At 38.0% G+C, this 22,848-nt stretch overlaps 1 protein-coding gene across 13 annotated transcripts in view; it reads right to left on the bottom strand.

Annotated features, from left to right (window-relative positions):
* The window catches only part of FAM135A (family with sequence similarity 135 member A), a 151,662-nt gene continuing 128,814 nt past the window's right edge, over nt 1–22,848 (bottom strand). For all 13 annotated transcript variants that reach the window (XM_021670250.2, XM_021670249.2, XM_012471872.3 and 10 more), the window contains 2 exons: nt 5,765–5,878; nt 1–3,232 (listed from right to left, as the gene is read on the bottom strand). In XM_021670250.2, coding sequence (XP_021525925.2) covers nt 3,027–3,232; nt 5,765–5,878 — 320 coding nt within the window. In that variant the 3' untranslated portion in view covers nt 1–3,026. The remainder of the gene's footprint in view (nt 3,233–5,764; nt 5,879–22,848) is intronic.

The following is a 22,848-nucleotide window of genomic DNA, read 5'->3' on the forward strand; positions in this document are numbered from 1 at the left end:
CCATGTTTTAATATTTTATTTTGAAAAATACCATGCTGAATGGTAAAAGTTACATATAAGACTATTACAACCATATATAGGCAAGACCACCCCCACCTCAGATCCCCTGTCATCCACTGCATAAATAAATCTGATCAGCAGAGGTGCTGGTTTAACACAAAGAAAACAGAAAATAGGTGGCAGTGGTGCTAAGTCATAACCATCCATATTCAAGACCAGTGACAGAACTAAGAACTGTATTTGTGATGTGTTATTAGAGAAGCTTGGGACATAAAACATGACGCTGCCTTTACACTATCCTGAAAATTCTGATTCAGTTGGTCTGTAATAGGGTCCTGAAATGTGTATTTTTTAAAGTAGTCCAGGTAATTCTCGCCAAGGACACTGGCAAAGTATTGCTCCATTTTATTTTCTTCCTCACTGGCTCATGCATGTTTATGTAATTTTCTATTTCTTATGTATTACACATATTTGAGTTGGGGTCTCCCTGTCAGCTTCTTTCCTATCTTATTATACTGTTATTATGTATGGGGGTGGTGGTTAGGTCACAATTTAGTCTATGCAACGAGTTGCAAACTGTTGAGATGAGATTATTACAGAATCAGAGGACATCACACTGAGGTTCTGGACTTAAAACTGGAAGAGGGATAGTAGTACTATGTCAGAAAGATGCATTTTAAATGTGTAAATATGGGGAGAATTGTGCTTGCAGATGTTGGGAAGACAAGATGGACTATAGTACATCTGATGTGTTTTTGTATTTGGTGCTGTCATCAAACCCATTTCATATGTTTGGTTAACCTTGGTAGAATAAAAGGTCCCATTTTCTACTGTGGAAACAAGGTCAGATAAACCTGCTGTCTTTGATGCTGGACAGTTCAGCACTGGCACAAGACTTAAACTTGGTCAGTTGGACAATCTACCACGCTTTGAATCTGAAGTAGTAAAAGAAGTACTTGAAATCCAGTTTTCAGGGTCATCCAGCTCTTTTTGAGGTCATCAGAACTTGGCTATGATTCTGGTCATCTGTTTTCCTTTGGTTTCTATTTGTTTTCCAAACCCAGCTCTCCAGCCATCAATTCTTTGAGTTACCTGATCCTCTTCCAATAAGTTCTTTTTCTGCTTAAGTTGATCATAATTCTTTGTTGTTGTTTGCAACCAAGAACTCTTACTGGTATACCTGAAAGAGATTCATTCTCTAAAGTAAGTGTCAATAATACCATTTCAGATAATGTTTCCTTTCTCCCCCAGAACTCTATCTTATCTCCCACAATTTGAATTTGTAGGTGAATAGTGCGTGATGGTTTCCCAGATAAATTAAAGAAGTTAAATTTGTTAGATTTTAAACCATGAACACAGATGTGCTTTTAAAACTGTATTAAATAACCAAAAACTAATCAACCAACTATGATAAGAGCAATTTCTACTCGAATACTATTTATATGACTAAGAATGAGTCCTTTGACAAATCTGAAAATTATCCAAACTTAGAATATGCATATTTCAAACTCAGAGCGAAGATATATAAATATTAAAAATGTGTTTGGCAAAAATATGTGGTGGTTAGTGTATATATTTACATTTTCCAGTTATAATGCACTTGGGATATTTATGAAAATTTTGAGTACTTTCTAAAAAGCAAATAATAATCGGTAGGAATCAAAATTATTTTAACTATAATAATATATACAAAAGATGTAAATTATACAAATGATACAATAGGCTGGCCTATATTAGAAATAAAATATATATACCTCTAGTATTCTGAGAATAAGCAAAGGATTACAAGTGTTGTGGCTGTTCCTCCAGATAGCCATTTGTTCATTTATTAACACCAGAGGCAATAACACAATGCTAAAAATAAACATGCATTGATTATACAATACACACTTACAAAAACCTCTGTCACAATTTGTGAGCGCAAACAGAACTTCTACCACTCTTAGTGCATTTTTATTTTCACAAGTAAAACAGAAAAGAAAAATAGTGAATTTAATGCTATTCAGCACCTTTAGTAAAGTCAAAAGACTCAACATCTCCATATATCAAAAACATTTGCATCTGTATCACCAAACATGTAAAGTTAATTATTCTGTTCCATTTTTAACATGAATTATTTTATTTACATTTTTAGTTCAATAAATTTTAATATTTAAAAATTATCTAAATTCATAAAAGTATTTCATAAATTTCAACATTTAATTATGTACATTTAAGGAAGGCCATGAAAAAAGTTAAAGAAAATGTAGTCAGAAAGTTCAAGCAACATTATCAATTTAGCAAAAATTCCAACCAAATCAAGGCAGAGGGCATTCAAACATTCAAAAATCTTTTATATGCTGCCAACATGAACAGGAAATTTCCAGTAATAAAAGTCATTATGAGAAATAATGTTGAACTCACCAGTAGAAAATGTATTTTAATAGGCATGACATATGCTTAGCAACAGTAATGACTTTATAGAAAACTTTTATGACACTGTCATATATGAACTACCTGGTTTGATTGTATGATAAAGGTGTATTTTAGAACTACAGAAGTTGATTTCAAAAAATATATTGTAGCAGCCATAATTTTATTTCCAGTTAAAACACAGTAAAATGTGAGAAGTAAAATTTATAATTAACTAAATGATACCCCAGTATTAGAAAATTTTAAATCCCATGCTATTATAGCAATAATGGTCTCTAATAGAATGTAGTCTGATGTAAGAATTGTGGAAAGCCAATAATAAAATCAGACATAGGTATGGGCTTAAAGTTTCACTGAAATACTTAGGTAGCAAAATATATGAAAAAGTAATAGAAAAGTAAAAAGATAAAATTAAAAAAATATTGCACAGCCACATTACCTAGAAAGTAAAGTTGATGTTTAAAAAGCTCTAAACATGGATGATATAAATTATCTTCCATATAAAAAGGTATAAATATTTCTTAGAACTTATCAGCATCTACATTTTAATATAATACATTATTTGAAACATTGTTGAATGAGGTAATTGTCCAGTTGCTAACAATGCTTTTATACTACTGGAAATATTTGAGGGCAGCAACCAGAAAGAATTTCTCTAAAAATATTTCCGAATCAAGAACAGCTATATGTGCAGCTCTCCCAATGAGTGAATCAGCTGTATTGGGCAATGCATTGATGACATTGTAGCGAACCAAATTACAGTCCTTGCTTTGCAGAACTGGGCGAAGCAAGTTGTGGATCATTTCTGAATAGATCTGTCCTGTTAAATAAACAGAAAAAAGGAAAATTAGTTCACATGAGTAACTGAAAAAAAAAACTATGCCAATTTTTAGGTAAGTTATAAAATCTAGTTACATTATTTCCAGATAAAGCAGAAAAATGGCTCTTTTTAAAAAAAGGTTTAGTTTTTCTTCAACTATCATTTTTGGGACTGTTTATAGAAAATATAAGTAATCACATTATCTAGTTAAGTGGAAGTAACAGATTTAATATACATTATTCTTGAAATTTAATTTTTCTTTCTTTTTTTTTTTGAGATGGAGTTTCGCTCTTGTTGCCCAGGCTGGAGTGCAATGGTGCGGTCTCAGCTCACTGCAACCTCCACCTCCTGGGTTCAAGCGATTCTCCTGTTTCAGCCTCCTGAGTAGCTGGGATTACAGGCGTGCACCACCATGCCTGGTTAAGTTTTGTATTTTTAGTAGAGATGGGGTTCAGCCATGTTGGCCAGGCTGGTCTTGAATGCCTGACCTCGTGATCCACCTGCCTGGGCCTCCCAAAGTGCTGGGATTACAGGCGTGAGCCACCGCACCCAGCTGAAATTTGATACTTTTAACTCAAAGCAATGGCTATAACAAAGAAATAGTTTTCTTTAACGTTTAACAATTACGAAAATAAGCTAGCCATGATGAGACATTTTGACAAGGCAAAATTACAAACTTGGCCTACAGCAAATACTTTAAAAAGGTTTCTGTGGCAGTCAAAATTTCCAAATTATTTTAAGAAAGAATAGCAACCTCCTATAGTCAGATGAACAATGTAAGCTTGGCTTAAATAACAAACAGGATCTTTTGTTTAGTCTGTGAGTTTATTTAGTACTTGTGCTCCTCTCTCCTTATTTCTGGCTAATTCTTTTTTTTATTTTTTGGAGACAGGGTCTCACTCTGTTACCCAGGCTGGAGTGCAGTAGCATGATCACAGCTCACTGCAGCCTCCACATCCCAGGCACAAGCGATCTTTCCATCTTAACCTCCTGGGTAGCTGGGACCACACATGCATGCACCACCATTTTAATTAGCCTAGCTAATTTTTTTATTTTTGGTAGACATAGGGTCTTGCTATGTTGCCTCGGCTAGTCTCAGACTCCTGGACTAAAGTGATCCTCCCGCCTCAGCCTCCCAAAGTGCTGGGATTACAGGCACGGAGCCACTGTGCCCAACCTATGTTTTGCTAATTCTTACAATGGATTTACTGAGGTCATACTAAGCACATAAAAGGCAAAGATTAGAATATATCCACATAAATGTATAAACTGCCTTATAAGGGGAAAAACATTGTTTATAATGCTTATGTACTACTATATCACTAATAAATGAGTACTAACAGTGTCCATGGAACCTGTGAGCTTTAGAGAGGTAAATACTAAATTTCAGAGGACAGGAAGGATGCTGCCTGAGGAATGACAAGAAAGAAAAAGTACACAGAAGCACAATCAGATCTAGAAAAGAAAGGTGTTTAAGAGAAAGACTGATATAATACATACTCATCAAAAAACTTTTTATTCCCACCTCCCCTCTTAGTTTTCATTGTGAGTCAGGTTGGATTTGTGGTTCCAAGCTATTTTAAAAATATGTTAATACAGGAAGAAGTCCAAACACGTCTTCATCATTTGATTTCCCCTGCCCCCCAATGGCACAGAACCTCACTGTTAAAACAAAGGACATTTATCTGAAGGTTAAGCCTCTTCTGAATTTTTTCCTTAGATGGACTCTAGCCTTTGCTAGAACAGAAGTTAAGAAAAAGTTATTCTGATGTCACAAATGTATAATAAACATTTGCTAAGTGAACAGAATACTCACCATGTACCAGGCACCATGTTAGGCATTGCCAATAAAAATGTGCTTAAAAGGGTTCTTGCCTTAAGGAGCTGTTCACTGCCACAATGTAGAAAAATAAAGGATTAAGAGTTTAAAATCAGCCTCATTCCAAAACCGGAACTGAGGCAATATTGAGAGAGGTAGAAGACCCAGGTTCTTGACCTAAGCCTATAATTAACTGACTTTGGCTAAGCCACTTAATATCTACGGGCCTTAGTTATAAAATGAACAATCAGGACTCAAGTCTCCTTCTGGCTCCAAATAGCTATAATTTAAATTTGTTATTCACAAATAGCAAAAGAACAAATAAAGTCTTTATCATTTACTATCAGTAAAGAGGGGCAAATCCTTGCTGCCACCTTTGCATAAAAGTGAGATACAGCAGAACATGTGACAATGATGACCACAATTGTCGATCCTAATAATTCAGAGAAAATCAAAGTATGAACTACTTTTGAGGCAGCAAAATGGAGAGGCATTTGTAATCAGATGAAAGAACTACTTGATTGGTAAAGGCAGTTCACGTGGCAGGTGAGAAGAAAGGAAGAAAAATAGAAGAAGGATAGCTGTTAATGTAAGTGGGTGGAAAGGAAGTAACAGGAAAGAGAAGGGTGATAGGAGAAAAAGTGACCACAAGAAAAATTTTGGAAAGAGCTCATTAATAGCTGTAACTCTTTGAAATACTTTCATTGTATTACCTGATTGTTTGTCCTTTAAAGCTGTTTTACACATTTCAATGCGGGCAGAGTGATAAGGAACGTATCGATCCTGTAGCGATCCCACTAAGACAACATTTTTGAAATAATGAAGCCCTGTGAATAGAATAAATTATAATGCAGTCGTTAACCAGATTTAAAACAAGTTATTAGTACCATATTAAGTGACCAAAAAATAAATTTCCTTAGCAGTACTGAGTTTCTGACTTTTTCAATACTTGATGAATCTTTTCTCCAAATTTCAATATGTTCTCTACAAAAAACCCACTTGACTGTTATGCAGTCTTGGTGCTGATATGAGAATGTGTGTTTGCACTGGGAGCAAGCACTGTTGCTCAGTGGTGTGGAGATGGGGAGAAAGAGAGTATGTGGACTAATGTTCTATTGAAAGTATTTCATGACATTCTTATCTTCTAAAAGGTATTCATCAATATCTGGGACTATTTCAAAAGAAACAAAATTATACTCTCTAATTAAAACAAACAAAACACCCCACAGGAAATCATTTAAAGCTTTTACTTTCATTCATGACAATTGCTTAATATGACTTATGTTTTCTTTTTTTAATTTTTTTTTCTTCCTTTGAGATGTAGCCTTGCTTTTTCCCCTAGGCTGGAGTGCAGTGGTACAATCTCGGCTCACTGTAACTTTTGCCTCCCAATTCAAGTGATTCTTCTGCCTCAGCTCCCGAGTAGCTGGGACTACAGGTGCCCGTCACTATACCCGGCTAATTTTTGTACTTTCAGTAGAGATGGGGTTTCACCATATTGGTCAGGCTGGTCTTGAACTCCTAACCTCGTGATCTGCCCACCTAAGCCTCTCAAAGTGCTGGGATTGTATGATGTCAGAAGGACATAAGCTTTTATTTTTTAGTAATAATAATAGGTTTTGTGATTCATCCACAGATTTTTATCAGGTCCCTCTATTTTTATTTTTAGTAAACTAGGTGAATTTGGGGGTTAGGATGTTGAGATATTCTGCAAATTAACTCATTTAAGTACTAAAATCATGTTCTTAACCTCTTTAGTACTAGTAATGTTCTAATTTTACTATTTGGCTTGAACTAGTAAGTAAAAAAGTATGTAATTATTAAATATGACACAAATCAATAATGGTAATATGTTATAATGTGGGTGTGTAGTACATGAAATTTTGTCTTAGAATGTCCCAGTAAAATTTTGGTACTGTATGCCTACTGTCATTCAGATTTTTGGAGACAGGCCAATTATGGGAACTATTGTGGATTGAAAATGTAGGAGGCCTTTGTAGACTTTTCCTTTCTCCCATGAAACTCAAGGATTTTTTTTTTTTTTTTTTTTTGAGGCAGAGTCTCACTCTGTTGCCCAGGCTGGAATGCAGTGGTGCAATCTTGGCTCACTGCAACCTCTGCCTCTCGGATTCAAGTGATTCTCATGCTTCAGCCTCTTGAGTAGCTGGAATTACAGGGGTTGGCCACCATACCTGGCTAACTTTTGTATTTTAAGTAGAGATGGGGTTTCACCATGTTGGCCAGGCTGGTCTTAGACTCCTGGCTTCAAAGTGATCTACCCGCCTTGGCCTCTCAAAGAGCTGGGATTACAGGAATGAACCACTGCGCCTGACCTAAGGATCTTAATCTTGAGAAAAGTATGGATTCACACACAGCCATGTATGACTATATGATACTATCTATGTCAAAAATAAGGCCATCCTTTTTTCCTAATGAGACTATACCACTTTTTTGGGGGAGATGGCATTTTGAATGTATATAATCCTAAGGAGAAATATGAAATAATCAAATGTCTATAAAAGTCAATTGAACAGGTTTAAAATATTGTATAAAATATTAAGAAAAAATGATTTCCTCTCCTTCATTCTCACATCTCATGACACAATTTGACATCAGTTTCTTCAACATTATCAGTGCTACTTTGGGAATCATCTATATGTCCTAAAGCACAGGTATTCACACATTTACCCCTAGAGTCATCTAAGACTCCCTATGGTGTAGATAGGTGTGTACAGCTTTAAGAAAACTGATTTCCAGACTGGGCGAGGTGGCTCACGCCTGTCATCTCAGAACTTTGGGAGGTGGATAGGGGAAAATTGCCTGAGCCCAGGAGTTTGAGACCAGCCTGGGCAACAAAGTGAGACCCTGTCTCTACAAAAAATATGAAATTAGCCAGGTGTAGTACTTCATGACTGTAGTCTTAGTTACTCAGGAGGCTGAGGTGGGAGCATTGCTTGAGCCCAGGAGGTGCAGTGAGCCATGGCTGTAGCACTGCACTCCAGCTCAGGTGACAGCAAGACCTTGTCTCTAAAAATAAAAAAAGAAAAAAAGAAAATTGATTTCCAGATCTGAACCTCCAGATAAGCTCTTTTCTAAAAAAGTGACTTGCCTTTCTCCCACTTTATAAGAGAAAGATATTATTTCTCCAATCTATTTCAGATCTTAAGGTATATGGCCCTAGGGTATGAGTCTCTGGAAAACCAAACAAAATATAAAGTCTAACTTTTACTGTCAAAAAGTCAGTTTGACTTGACTGTTTGACAGTGAGAAATGGCTTTGCCAATTGGATTTTATGGCACACATTTCCCATAATTTGGATGAGCTAAATCTGTAACTCCAATAGAATGAGCTGAGACTTTATATTTTATGAAAATACAATTAATGGCCAAGCACAGTGGCTCATGCCTATAATCCTAGCACTTTGGGAGGCTGAGGCGGGCGGATCACCTGAGATCAGGAATTAGAGACCAGCCTGGCCAATGTGATGAGACACTGTCTCTACTAAAAATACCAAAACTTAAGCCAGGTGCAGTGGCATGTGCCTGTAGTCCCAGCTACACCAGAGTCTGAGGCAGGAGAATTGCTTGAACCCGGGAGGTGGTGGCTGCAATGAGGTGGGATCATGCCACTGGACTCCAGCCTGGGTGACAGGGCAAAACTCTGTCTCCAAAAAAAAAGGAAATATAACTAAAGAACATATATACTGCTCAATATGCCAGAAAATATATCCTTTGCAACTATTTAAATATACAGAACATTTTCTTTAGGTGTCATCCTAAAATCATATGAGACACAAATGTTTTCAAAATTCTTTTAAGATGTAAACAAGCCAAAAATGTGAAAACCACTTCATTTGTACCCAAGTTGTTTTAGGCACTGTACTTTTTGAATCTGGGTATAACACCACTAAAATTTTATCCCTAGCTCCATGAAATCAGTCACATAACATTAGCACAACTGGCTTTTTCATTTCTCAAAGAGGTATACATTTATGTTTTTATAAAGGACTATCATATTGCACAACTCCTGGGGTGCCATTCATATCAGGTCTACATGAACTAGTCCACAGTCTACCACTTCAGACAGAGCTGTGTGCTGCCCAGTCTATGGAAGCCTTGCTCAACTCTGCACATTTTTATACTTTCCTAAATGACAGTTTTTCCTCAAACTGCCAGTGTCTTCTACTTTCTTCACTCTTAGCTTATGATCTGCTTCCTATTTCATTGAGAATAAAAAAGAATTAAAAAGAAATTAAAAGAACTTCCACACCCACCCACCTATCACACCTGTACCGTTATGTTCTACCTTCACTCTTGTTCCTATTGACCAAGTGACCATTCTCCTACCTAAGGCCAGCCCTTTCATGTTATATTCGGTCCTAATCTCTCCTATTTAAGAACATGACTCTAGTAGTTGTTTCTTGCATCATCAATTTTCCCTTTTGTATGGCTTACAGGTCCATAAAAACCATAATATTCCCATCTTTAAAAGGAAAAAAAATGGGCTGGGCGCGGTGGCTCATGTCTATAATCCCAGAACTTTGGGAGGCCAAGGTGGGTGGATCAACCCTGTGTTGAGCAAGTCCACTGGCACGATTTTTCCAACAGTACATACTCTATGTCTCTGTGTCATATTTTGGTAATTCTTACAGTATTTCAGACTTTTTCATTATTCTTGTATCTGTTATGGTAATCTGTGATCAGTCAGCTTTGATGTTACTATTGAAATTGTTTTGCAATGCCATGAACCATGCCCATATAAGAGGGTGAACTTATGGACTGTACTCTGATTGCTCCACCAACTGACCATTTCCCGTATTTCTCTCTCTTCTTGGGCCTCTCTAGTCCCTGAGATACAACTATATGGAAATTGGGCCTGTCAATAACCCCACAATGGCCTCTAAATGTTCAAGTGAAAGGAAAAGTCACATGTCTCTCATATTAACTTTTTATTTTTTGAGACAGGGATTCACTCTGACCCAGGCTACACTGCAAGGGTGTAATCATGACTCACTGCAGCCTCTTATCTCCTGGGCTCAAGAGATCCTACCTCAACCTCCCAGGTAGCTGAAACGACAGGTATGCAACAATACATGGGATAATTTTTTATTACTTTTTTGTAGAAATATGATCTCACTGTGTTTCCCAGGCTGATCTCAAACTTCTAGGCTTCAATGATCCCCAGCCTTGGCCTTGAAAAGTTCTGGGATTACAGGCGTGAGCCACCATGTCTGGCTCTGTTTCTTACTTTAAATTAAGCTTACTGAGGAAGGCATGTCAAAAGCCAAGACAGGCTGAAAACCAGGCTTCATGTACCAAAGAGTTAGTAAAGATGTGAATGCAAAGGAAAAGTTCTTGAAGGAAATTAAAAGGTCTACTCCAGTGAATACACAAATGATGAGAAAGCAAAACAGCTTTATTGCTGATATGGAGAAAGTCTGGATGGCATGGATAAAAAATCAAACCTGCTGCAACATTCCCTTAGCCAAAGCTTACTCCAGAGCAGGACCCTAACTCTTCAATTCTCTCAAGGCTGAGAAAAGTGAGGAAGCTGCAGAAAATAGTTGGAAGCTAGCAGAAATTGAAGGAAAGATGTTGTCTCCATAACATAAAAGTGGAAGGTGAGGCAGCAAGTGCTGATAAAGAAGCTGCAGCAAATTATCTGGAAGATCTAGCTAAGGTATATGATGATGAGGCTATACTAAAAAACAGATTTTCAATGTTGACAATACTGCCTTCTATTGAAAGAAGATGCCATCATGACTTTATAGCTAGAGAGGCATCAATGCCTGGCTTCAAAGGGAAGGCTGACTCCTTTTTAGGGGTTAATGCAGCTGGGACCTTGAAACCAATACTCATCATTCCTAAAATCCAGGAGCCCTTAAGAATTATACAAAGTCTACTCTGTCTGTATTCTATTAATGGAACAACAAAGCCTGGATTACAGCACATCTATTTACAGCATGGGTTATTGGGTATTTTAAGCCCATAGTTGAGACCTACAACTCAGAAAAAAAGATTCCTTTCAAAATATTACTGCTTATTAACAATGCACCTATTCAACCAAGACCTCTCATGGAGATATACAAGGAGATTAATGATGTTTCCATGTCTGCTAACACAATCTATTCTGCAACCCATGTGATCCATGATTATTTTGACTTTCAAGTCTTATTACTTTAGAAATACATTTTGTAAGGTGATAACTGCCATAGGTAGTGATTCCTCTGATGGAGCTGAGCAAAGTAAAATGAAAACCTTTTGGAAAAAATTCACCATTATAAATGCCATTAAGAACATTCATGATTTATGGGAGGAGGTCAAAATGTCTACATGAACAGAAATTTGGAAGAGGCTAATTCCAGCCTTCATGGATAACTTTGTGGGAGTCAAGACTTGAGTGGAGAAAATAACCGCAGCTGTGGTAGAAGTAGCAAGAGAACTAGAATTAGAATTGGAACCTGAAGATGTGACTGAATTGCTGCAATGCATGATCAAACTTGAATAGATGAAAAGTTGCTTGTTACAGATGAACAGAGAAAGTTGTTTCTTGAGATGGAATCTACTTGTGGTGAAGATGCTAGGTCTTCACCACAACATTGTTGAAATAACAACAAAAGATTTGGAATATTACATAAACATAGTTGAAAAAGCGGTGGCAGGGTTTGAGAGGACTGACTCTAATTTTGAAAGAAGTTCTACTACAGGTAAAATGCTATCAAACAGCATCACATGCTGCTGAGATACCTTTTGTGAAAGAGTCAATTAATGCAGCAAACTTCACTGTCATTGTAATTTAAAAAATTGCCATAGCCACTTTAATCTTCAGCAACCACTACCCTGATTGACAAAAACATTATGACTAGCTGAAGGCTCAGACAATCATTAGCATTTTTAACAATAAAGTATTTTTAAATTAAAGTATGCATACTTTTTTTTTAAAGATATAATGCTATGGCACATTCCGACTACAGCATAGTGCAAACATAACTTTTATACGCTCTGGGAAACCAAAAAAATTCATATGACTCATCTTTTTTTACGGTGATCTGGAACCAAATCCACAGTATGTCCAAGGCGTATCTGTATTTTGTTACAAATTCCTTTCTTGGTATACACACAATTTTTCATTTTAAAAATGTAACTAGGATTATAGTAGTTATACTATTTTGTCTTTTTTTCACTTAATATTTTGAGGACAGCTTTTCATGCTTGTACAAATATATTTACCTCATTTTTTTTAACTATTACATGGAATTACCAGGATTAATGTTTACTATGCCTCATTTATATCCATTCCACTTCAGAGGAGAGGGGACATAAAACAGTAGAGCACTGCAATGAATAGCCTAAACCTAATCGTGTGAGATTTCTGTAGGAAAAACCCCTGAAGGAAATTGTTGAATAAATTCTTAAAGTTCTGACAAATGTACTCTCCAAAAAGATAATAAAATTTCCCCTTTCATTATTAATATATGAAGGTTTCTGTTTCACACACTCATCAATACTGTATAGCATCTTTTACATTTTACCAACCTAATGACAAAAATGATTAACTTATTGTTTATTGGCCTTCCATATATATGTATTTTTTAAAAATTTTTATTTTAGTTTTTGGTAACTGCCTTTTTCTCTCTACCTCTCTCTCTTTCTCTCTCTTTTTTGAGATGGGGTCTTGCTCTGTCACCAGGCTGGAGTGCAGTGGCACAATCTAGGCTCACTGCAATCTCCGCCTCCCAGGTTCAAGCAATTCTCCTGCCTCAGCCTCCTGAATAGTTGGGATTACAGGCGTGAACCACCATGCCCAGCTAATTTTTGCATTTCTAGTAGAGACGAGGTTTCATCACGTTGGCCAGGATGGTCTCTATCTCCTGACCTCGTGATCTGCCCATCTCAGCCTCCCAAAGTGCTGTGATTACAGGTGTGAGCCACCTCGGCTGACCTCTTTTCTGTTTTGCTCATTTTTTTTTTCTCTGTTGGGTTGTTATGCATTAGGAACAGCAGTACACATTATAACACTCAGACATAAACAATATTACATGTCACCACCTCCAGATGTGTGCTCTGTGAATTAATTATGTATTTGCCAAATTACATGATCATTAAAACTTCCTCACACATTTCCCACTGTTCAAGATTTTTAAAAGCTTTATTTCTATATTTGTAAGAATAAAAGGCCTATTTTTCTCAATAAAATTATATTAAAGACATTTTTCAAAATAGCTTTCTATAGAGATTCTGATGCACTTCTCCAGAAAAACAACACTAAGGTTAGAAATCACTGATTTAGACTGAGATCCCTGGAAGAAGTGTCTATGGCTCCTCATGTTCATGCAGCTCAGTGGAAGTAGGCAAAATCAGTAAAGATTATTCAGAGGATTTCAAAGATTCCCATTCACTCTCAGATTTCATGATCATAAAATAAATTTAAAAATTCTAATACTGATTAAATACACTATGTTGTTATACTTTTAAATGTGATTCTTTTTTTTTTTGAGACGGAGTTTCGCTCTTGTTACCCAGACTGGAGTGCAATGGCGTGATCTCAGCTCACTGCAACCTCCGCCTCCTGGGTTCAGGCAATTCTCCTGCCTCAGCCTCCTGAGTAGCTGGAATTACAGGCATGTGCCACCATGCCCAGCTAATTTTTTGTATTTTTAGTAGAGATGGGGTTTCACCATGTTGACCAGGATGGTCTCGATCTCTTGGCCTCGTGATCCACCCACCTCGGCCTCCCAAAGTGCTGGGATTACAGGCGTGAGCCACTGCGCCCGGCCTAAATGTGATTCTTACATCAGTAATGTACTTTAAAAATGCATTTTAAACTTGGTAATCAGCTTTCTAGTCATTCAACAAACGTTATTACTACTAATATTGTGCTTTCGCACAGGTTTGCTTTTTATATTAGCAAAGAACCAAGTTAGTTAAATATATTATGGCCCTTTTTGAATCTTTCGGTTTCAATTTCTTGTCTAGCAGTGTTGGCTACAGAAGGCAGAAACTCAAAGTGAAGCACAGCTGACTCTACAGTGGCAGTGCTGGTAGGAGTTATGTTAGTACTTCATCTGTATTAAGTTCAGCCAACAAAAATGTTTGAAGTCTTTATTTTGGGAGCTAATATTCTAGATTCATATTTTCTACACTTACCTTGATTCTAGCTTCTCAAAGACAACCTAGTTAACTAACTAGTTAACTAGGTTGTGGGTTAATATTTCACTGAGCCCCTGAAGTGCATAATTATTTGTTGAATGTTACCTTTAATTTCGGAAAGTGACACGATTTCCCCATTTATAGGATGACATGGTTTAACCAGAAAAATTTGTAATTATGTTGCTACTTTTTACTAAGAAAAAGATTAAAATAAATCCTCCATATTGCTCTGGACTATATAATAACATGATTGGTATATGAACACCTTAATTGCAACTTTCATCTTCATAATCTTAAGTCTTTCCAATTCTTCTGGCTACTCATCTGTTCTAAAACTTCAGAGTTTTAATGAAATTCACATTGAGTCATTTGGTGTTTACCCTCTGGAACTGGCAAGAGCAGTGGTTCTAAACTGGTGATTTTCCCCCAAGGAATATTCTGCAGCATCTGAAGATTATTTTTGGTTGTCACTGCTGAGGGTAGAAAGGTGTATGTGCTACTGGCATCTAGTGGGCAGAGGCCAGAGATGCTGCCAAGCATGCTGCAATGTTCACGACAACCCCTGAAAACAGAATTCTCCAGCCCTGAATGTCAGAGTGCTGAAGCTAAGAAAACTCTGTGCTTTTAAAACTAACATATTCTAAACAATATTAAACTATTCTTTTTACTCATTTTAAATAAATTTGAATGAATTTTCTTCCTAAAATAATGTTAGCTGATGCTGGTTCCTTCCCACACTTTCAGAAACAAAATATACATATTATTTACAAATCAAAAGTGACACCTATGATTAAATCCCTCTGTAATCTTCTGGATACAAAGAGTACTTCGTGCCACAGTAGGACAGCAGGAGCTTTCTTTAATTGTTATATTTTATTTGTCAGAATTCAACAGCTGGTAAAAAGACTCTAAGCAGGTGTTTTTAGGAAGATCTTAAAATAAGGATATTTTGTTTTTGAAATTCCAACAATGAATGATTCTCATTTGGCTATTTTGAGTCCTTATTACAGAATGCCAGAGTGCCCATGATTCCTCTCTCTGCTTTAGTAATATATCTCGACTACTTCAACACTGGTGTCATCTAATGTCAACATATCATACATTTATTTTACTTTCTACATTGCTCTAGCTCCTTCATCTTTCTTTCCCCTGCTATTCAATGCTGAGATGCTTGTATGCCATCTGCAAATTATTTACATATTCTATTCCCAATCTGAAGAATACCACAGGTTTTGTCAAAAGTTGCTATAAAAATTTAATGAATGTTTATAATTGTAATTCCTTAATCAATATAGATGATTTCTCTTTAAAAGCAATATTTCTGTAACACTTTACCAGTTCTATTGTGTTCACAAAAAGGTAATTTCTCACCCAATAAATTTATGATTTTTCTAAAAAATATAGTATTTATCAATTGTTTTACAAATTATTTTAAGGTTTTAAAAAGCTTTCTTCATTTTAAAATAACAAACAGCTTTCAATAAAGGAAAGCTATGAACTAATAATATGTTGCATAGAAAAATACTGTTTCAAAAGGAAGACCCACAGAGGAGGCCTTGTTTAAATAAAAAAGGCAAAAGAGAAAAAGGCTAGTTTTTGATTTAGACAAGTAATTTTAGGCTTTTTCAAAAGAATGGAAAATTCGCTGTTCAGAAGAAACTGAAGCAATAATCAAACCAGAGCATCTAAGAATGTAGCTTTAGAAGAATAAAATATAAAAAAGAAATGATCACTTTTTATTGTTTTAAAACACTTGAGAATAGCATATTCGTTAAATACGCTTTTCCTTTGTTCTATGTTTTCCTGTTTTATCTAACTTGTTTGATGTGAACCTATATAATCTATTTTGTGAATAAAGTAATTATATGTAAATATAAAGGAATAGTAACTTTCTAGGGATGGACTACCAATTTCTCACAATTCACTAGATGATGGCCTCCCAAAACGTCCCCCAAAACTCAAACACCCCACATGAAATAGAGAACTGTTTCAACCTCTACAACATTATAATTTTAAAATATGAAATACTTGTTATTTAAAAGTCCAATTAGAAGTAGCTTCTTAAATTCCTGAAAATGTACATTACTGGTTGAACATGATGCAGTGTGAACCATGCACAAATGCTTACTAGCTTTCCATAAAGTTAAGTGACCTCAGGCAAGTCATTCAATCTCTCTGTGCTTCAGTGTCCTCATCTGCAAAATGGGGATAATATTCCTACCCCAGAGGGTTAAAATAAGCTAATATGTCTACGTGTTTAAATTGTACCTAGAACATGGTAAATGTTACATGTGTATTAGCTGTTATTTTTCCAATATTTTAGTATTAACCAATGCATCTGTCACAATTATTAAAAAATAGTACTTTTTCTTTTTGAGACGGAGTCTTGCTCTGTTGCCCAGGCTGTAGTATAGTGGCATCTCGGCTCACTGTAGCCTCCAGCTCCTGGGTTCAAACGATTCTCCTGCCTCAGCCTGCTGAGTAGCTGGGATTACAGGTGTGCCCCACCACACCTGCCTAATTTTTTGTATTTTTAGTAGAGACAGGGTTTCACCATGTTGGCCAGACTGATCTCAAACTCCCGACTTCAGGTGATCCACCCACCTCAGCCTCTCAAAGTGCTGGGATTACAGGCATGAGCCACCGCACCCAGCTAGAAAACAGTACTCTTTAAGGTTTTTTTCCAAAACGGATGTTAATTCAATTCGGGTGTAAACTAATAAACTCATGAGTACAAATAGAAATCTTAAAACATAAAAACAATTTTAAGTCATTCAAATAATTTTTATAGCTGATATCAGCATTTAGATAAAAGTTCTGTTAAAAAAATTTCCTGAGAGGTTCCAAGATGGCCGATTAGGAGCAGCTCAGGATTGCAGCTCTCAGTGAAAGTGCTGAGGGTGAGTGGACGCCGCATTTCCAGACAGATTTTTATTGCCCACAGACCAGGAGATTCCCAGGCAGAGGATCCCTATGGGTTGCCGGCATGGCTGTTTTGCCGGTGCCCTGGCGCGGCAGTTCTCCATACAAAATACATGGGTCGGGGCACCATTTTAGCTGGTGATTGGAGCTCCTGGGACACAGAGTCACCCATTCAACTGATAAAAACGGGGACTGAAACAGGGAGCCAGGCCAGGAGATTCCTGGGCAAAAAAGTGCCACGTATCACCGCGCGGCTGTTTCAGCCGACACAGTGGGTCGCCGCACAGGAAATCACATGGATCCTGGCGCCTTTTCAACAGGCGACTGGAACACCTGGGAGACAGAGTCGACCGTTCAACTAAAAAAAACAAAAAGGGCTCTGAGGCAGGGAGCCAGGTGATCAGGCTTGGCTGGTCCCACCCCCACAAAAAAACAGCAATTGGAAACCCTCTGGATTGATAGTTTCACAGCAAGCAAAGCTGAACCCGGGATGGTGCAGTTCTGTGGGGGTGGGGCGTCTGCCATTACCGAAGCAGTCCACCACTACAAAGGTAGTTTGCCATTGCTGAGGCAGCCCGCCATTACAGAGAGAGTCTGCCATTATAGAGGTGGGCCAACATTGCTGAGGCAGTTCTAACTACACCTGTATAAACAGGACTACAGGGAAGTTCACATGGCAGCTGGGCGGAGCCCACAGCAGCTCAGCAAAGCCTCTGCAGGCAGACAGTGACTAGGCTGCCTTCTCGCTGGGCAGGGCAGCCCTGAAAAAAGGCAGCAGCACAACAGAAACTCATAAATAAAGCCCTAACTCCCCGGACAGAGCACCTGGGGAAAAAAAGGGGATTTATGAGTTCTGCTGCAGCAGACTTAAACGTACCTGCCCAGCAGCTCTGAATGAACAATGGAGCTCACAGCTCAGCACTTGAGCTCCTATAAAGGACAGACTGTCTCCTCAAGCAGCTCCCTGACCCGCATATATACAAAGAGTCACCTCATAAAGGAGAGCTCAGACTGACATCTGGCGGGTATCCTTCTGGGACAAAGGTAGCAGAAGAAGAAACTGGCAGCAACCCTTACTGTTCTGCAGCCGCTGCAGGTGATCCTCAGGCAAGCAGGGCCTGGAGTGGACCTCAGCAGTCCTACAGCAGAGGGGCCTGACTGTTAGAAGGAAAACTAAGAAACAGAAAGGAATAATTTCATCATCAACAAACTGGACGTCCACTCAGAGAACCAATCTGAAAGTCAACAACTACAAAAACGATAGGTGGATAAATCCACAAAGATGGGAAGAAACCAGCGCAAAAAGGATGAAAACACCTGAAACCAGAACGCCTCTCCTCCTACGAGGGATCACAACTCCTCACCAGCAAGGGAACAAGGCTGGATGGAGAATGAGTGTGATGAATTGACAGAATCAGGCTTTAGAAGGTGGATAATAAGAAACTTCTCTGAGCTAAAAGAACATGTTCTAACCGAATGCAAAGAAACTAAAAACCTTGAAAAAAGATTTGACAAAATGCTAACGAGAATAAACAACTTAAGAGAGGAATATAAGTGAATTGATGGAGCTGAAAACCACAACACGAGAACTTTGCGAAGCATACACAAGTTTCAAAAGCTGAATTGACCAAGCAGAAGAAAGTATATCAGAGGTCAAAGATCAACTCAATGAAATAAAACGAGAAGGCAAGATTAGAGAAAAAAGGGTAAAAAGGAATGAACAAAGTCTCCAAGAAATATGGGACTATGTGAAAAGACCTAATCTACGTTTGATAGGTGTACCTGAATGTGACGGAGAGAATGAATCCAAGCTGGAAAATACTCTTCAGGATATTATCCAGGAAAATTTCCTCAACCTAGCAAGGCAGGCCAATATTCAACTCCAGGAAATACAGAGAACACCACAAAGATATTCCTCAAGAAGAGCAACCCCAAGGCACATAATCATCAGATTTACCAGGGTTGAAATGAAGGAGAAAATACTAAGGGCAGCCAGAGAGAAAGGTTGGGTTACCCACAAAGGGAAGCCCATCAGACTCACAGCAGATCTCTCAGCAGAAACCCTACAAGTCAGAAGAGAGTAGGGGCCAATATTCAACATCCTTAAAGAAAATAACTTTCAACCCAGAATTTCATATCCAGTCAAACTAAGCTTCATAAGTGAAGGAAAAATAAAATCCTTTACAAACAAGCAAGAACTCAGAGATTTCATCACCACCAGGCCTGCTTTACAAGAGCTCCTGAAAGAGGTACTAAACATAAAAAGGAACAACCAGTACCAGCCACTCCAAAAACATACGAAATGGTAAAGAGTATCAACACAATGAAGAAACTGCATCGACTAACAGGCCAAACAGCCAGCGAGCATCAAAATGGCAGGATCAAATTCACACATAACAATATTAACCCTAAATGTAAATGGGCTAAATGCCCCAATCAGAAGACACAGACTGGCAAATTGGATAAAAAGCCAAAACTCATCGGTGTGCTGTATCCAGGAAACCCATCTCACATGCAAGGATACACAAAGGCTCAAAATAAAGGGATGGAGGAAGATTTACCAAGCAAATGGAGAGCAAAAAAAAGCAGGAGTTGCAATTCTCATCTCAGATAAAATAGACTTTAAACCAACAAAGATCAAAAGAGACAAAGAAGGACATTACATCATGGTAAGAGGATCAATGCAACAAGAAAAGCTAACAATCCTCAATATATACACACCCAATACAGGAGCACCTAGATACATAAAGCAAGTTCTTAATGACTTACAATGAGACTTAGACTCCCACACAATAATAGTGGGAGACTTTAACACCCCATTGACAATCTTAGACAGATCAATGAGACAGAAAATTAACAAGGATATCTAGGACTTGAACTCAGACCTGGAACAAGCAAACTTAATAGACATTTACAGAACTCTGCACCCCAAATCAACAGAATATACATTCTTCTCAGCAACCTACTCTAAAATTGACCACATAATTGGAAGTAAATCACTCCTCAGCAAATGCAAAAGAACAGAAATCATAACAAACAGTCTCCCAGACCACAGTGAAATCAAGTTAGAACTCAGAATTGAGAAACTAACTCAGAACCGCACAGCTTCATGGAAACTGAACAACTGGCTCTTGAATGTTGACTGGATAAACAATGAAATGAAGGCAGAAATAAAGATGTCCTTCGAAACCAACGAGAACAATGACACAACATACCAGAATCTCTGGGAGACATTTAAAGCAGTGTCTAGAGGAAAATATATAGCAATAAATGCCCACATGAGAAGCAAGGCAAGATCTAAAATCGACACCCTATCATCAAAATTGAAAGAGCTAGAAGAGCAAGATCAAAAAAACTCGAAACCTAGCAGAAGACAAGAAATAACTAAGATCAGAGCAGAACTGAAGGAGATAGAGACATAAAAAACACTTCAAAAAAATCAATAAATCCAGGAGCTGCTTTTTTGAAAAGATCAACAAAATAGACCACAAGCCAGAGTAATAAAAAAGAAAAGAGAATAATCAAATAGATGCAATAAAAAAATGATAAAGGGGATATCACCACAGATTCCACAGAAATACAAACCATCATCAGAGATTATTACAAACAACTCTATGCACATAAACTAGTAAACCTGGAAGAAATGGATACATTCCTGGACACTTTCATCCTCCCAAGCCTAAACCAGGAAGAAATTGAAACCCTGAATAGACCAATAACAAGGTCTGAAGTTGAGGCAGCAATTAAGAGCCTACCACCCAAAAAGAGTCCAGGTCCAGATGGGTTCACAGTCAAATTCTACCAGACATACAAAGAGGAGCTGGTACCATTCCTTCTGAAACTATTCCAAACAATCCAAAAAGAGGGAATCCATCCCAAATCATTTTATGAGACCAACATCATCCTGATACCAAAACCCGGCAGAGACTCAACAAGAAAAGAAAACTTCAGGCCAATATCCATGATGAACATAGATGCGCTGGGCGCGGTGGCTCACGCCTATAATCCCAGCACTTTGGGAGGCCCAGATGGGTGGATCACAAGGTCAAGAGATTGAGACCATCCTGGTTAACATGGTGAAACCCCGTTTCTACTAAAAATACAAAAATTAGCTGGGCGTGGTTGCGCATGCCTGTAGTCACAGCTACTCGGGAGGCTGAGGAGGAAGAATCGCTTGAACCCAGGAGACGGAGGTTGCGGTGAGCCGAGATCGCGCCATTGCACTCCAGCCTGGGTAACAAGAGTGCAACTCTGTCTCAAAAAAAGAAAGAAAGAAAAAAAGAACATAGATGAAAAAATCTTCAATAAAATACTGGCAAACAGATTGTAACAGCACATCAAAAAGCTTATCCACCATGATCAAGTAGGCTTCGTCCCGGGTCTGCAAGGCTGGTTCAACATACGCAAGTCTACAAACGTAATTCACCACATAAACAGAACCAAAGACAAAAACCACATGATTATCTCAACTGATGCAGCGAAGGCCTTTGACAAAATTCAACAGCCCCTTATGCTAAAAACCCTCAATAGGGCTGGGCGCAGTGGCTCACGCCTGTAATCCCAGCACTTTGGGAGGCCAAGGCGGGTAGATCACGAGGTCAAGAGATCGAGACCATCCTGGTCAACATGGTGAAACCCTGTCTCTACTAAAAATACAAAAAATTAGCTGGGCATGGTGGCGCATGCCTGTAATCCCAGCTACTCAGGAGGCTAAGGCAGGAGAATTGCCTGAACCCAGGAGGCGGAGGTTGCGGTGAGCCGAGATCGCGCCATTGCACTCCAGCCTGCGTAACAAGAGCGAAACTCCATCTCAAAAAAAAAAAAAAAAAAAAACCCTCAATAAACTAGGTATTGAAGGAACATATCTCAAAATAATAAAAACAAATTACAACAAACCAACAGCCAATATCATACTGAATGGGCAAAAACTGGAAGCATTCCCTTTGAAATCTGGCACTAGACAAGGATGCCCTCTCTCACCACTCCTATTCAATATAGTACTGGAAGTTCTAGTCAGAGCAATCAGGCAAGAAAAAGAAATAAAGGGTACTCAATTAGGAAAGGAGGAAGTCAAATTGTCTCTATTTGCAGACGACATGATTGTATATCTAGAAGACCCCATCGTCTCAGACCAAAATCTCCTGAAACTGATAAGCAACTTCAGCAAAGTCTCAGAATACAAAATCAATGTGCAGAAATCACAAGCATTCCTATACACCAATAACAGACTTAAAGAGAGCCAAATCAAGAACGAACTGCCATTCACAATTGCTACAAAGAGAATAAAATACCTAGGAATACAACTAACAAAGAACGTAAAGGACCTCTTCAAGGAGAACTACAAACCACTGCTCAACGAAATGAGAGAGGACACAAACAGATGGAGAAACATTCCATGTTCATGGTTAGGAAGAATCAGTATCGTGAAAATGGCCATACTGCCCAAAGTAATTTACAGATTCAATGCATCCCCATCAAGCTACCAATGACCTTCTTCACAGAACTGGAAAAAACCACCTTAAACTTCATACGGAACCAAAAGAGAGCCCGCATAGCCAAGTCGATTCTAAGCAAAAAGAACAAAGCGGGAGGCATCACACTACGGGACTTCAAACTCTACTACAAGGCTACAGTAATCAAAACAGCATGGTACTGGTACCAAAACAGAGATATAGACCAATGGAACAGAACAGAGGCCTCGGAGGCAACACAACACATCTACAACC

The sequence above is a fragment of the Aotus nancymaae genome, unplaced genomic scaffold (assembly GCF_030222135.1).
Source record: "Aotus nancymaae isolate 86718 unplaced genomic scaffold, 86718_ANA_hifiasm-v0.15.2.pri h1tg000040l, whole genome shotgun sequence".
NCBI lineage: Eukaryota > Metazoa > Chordata > Mammalia > Primates > Aotidae > Aotus > Aotus nancymaae.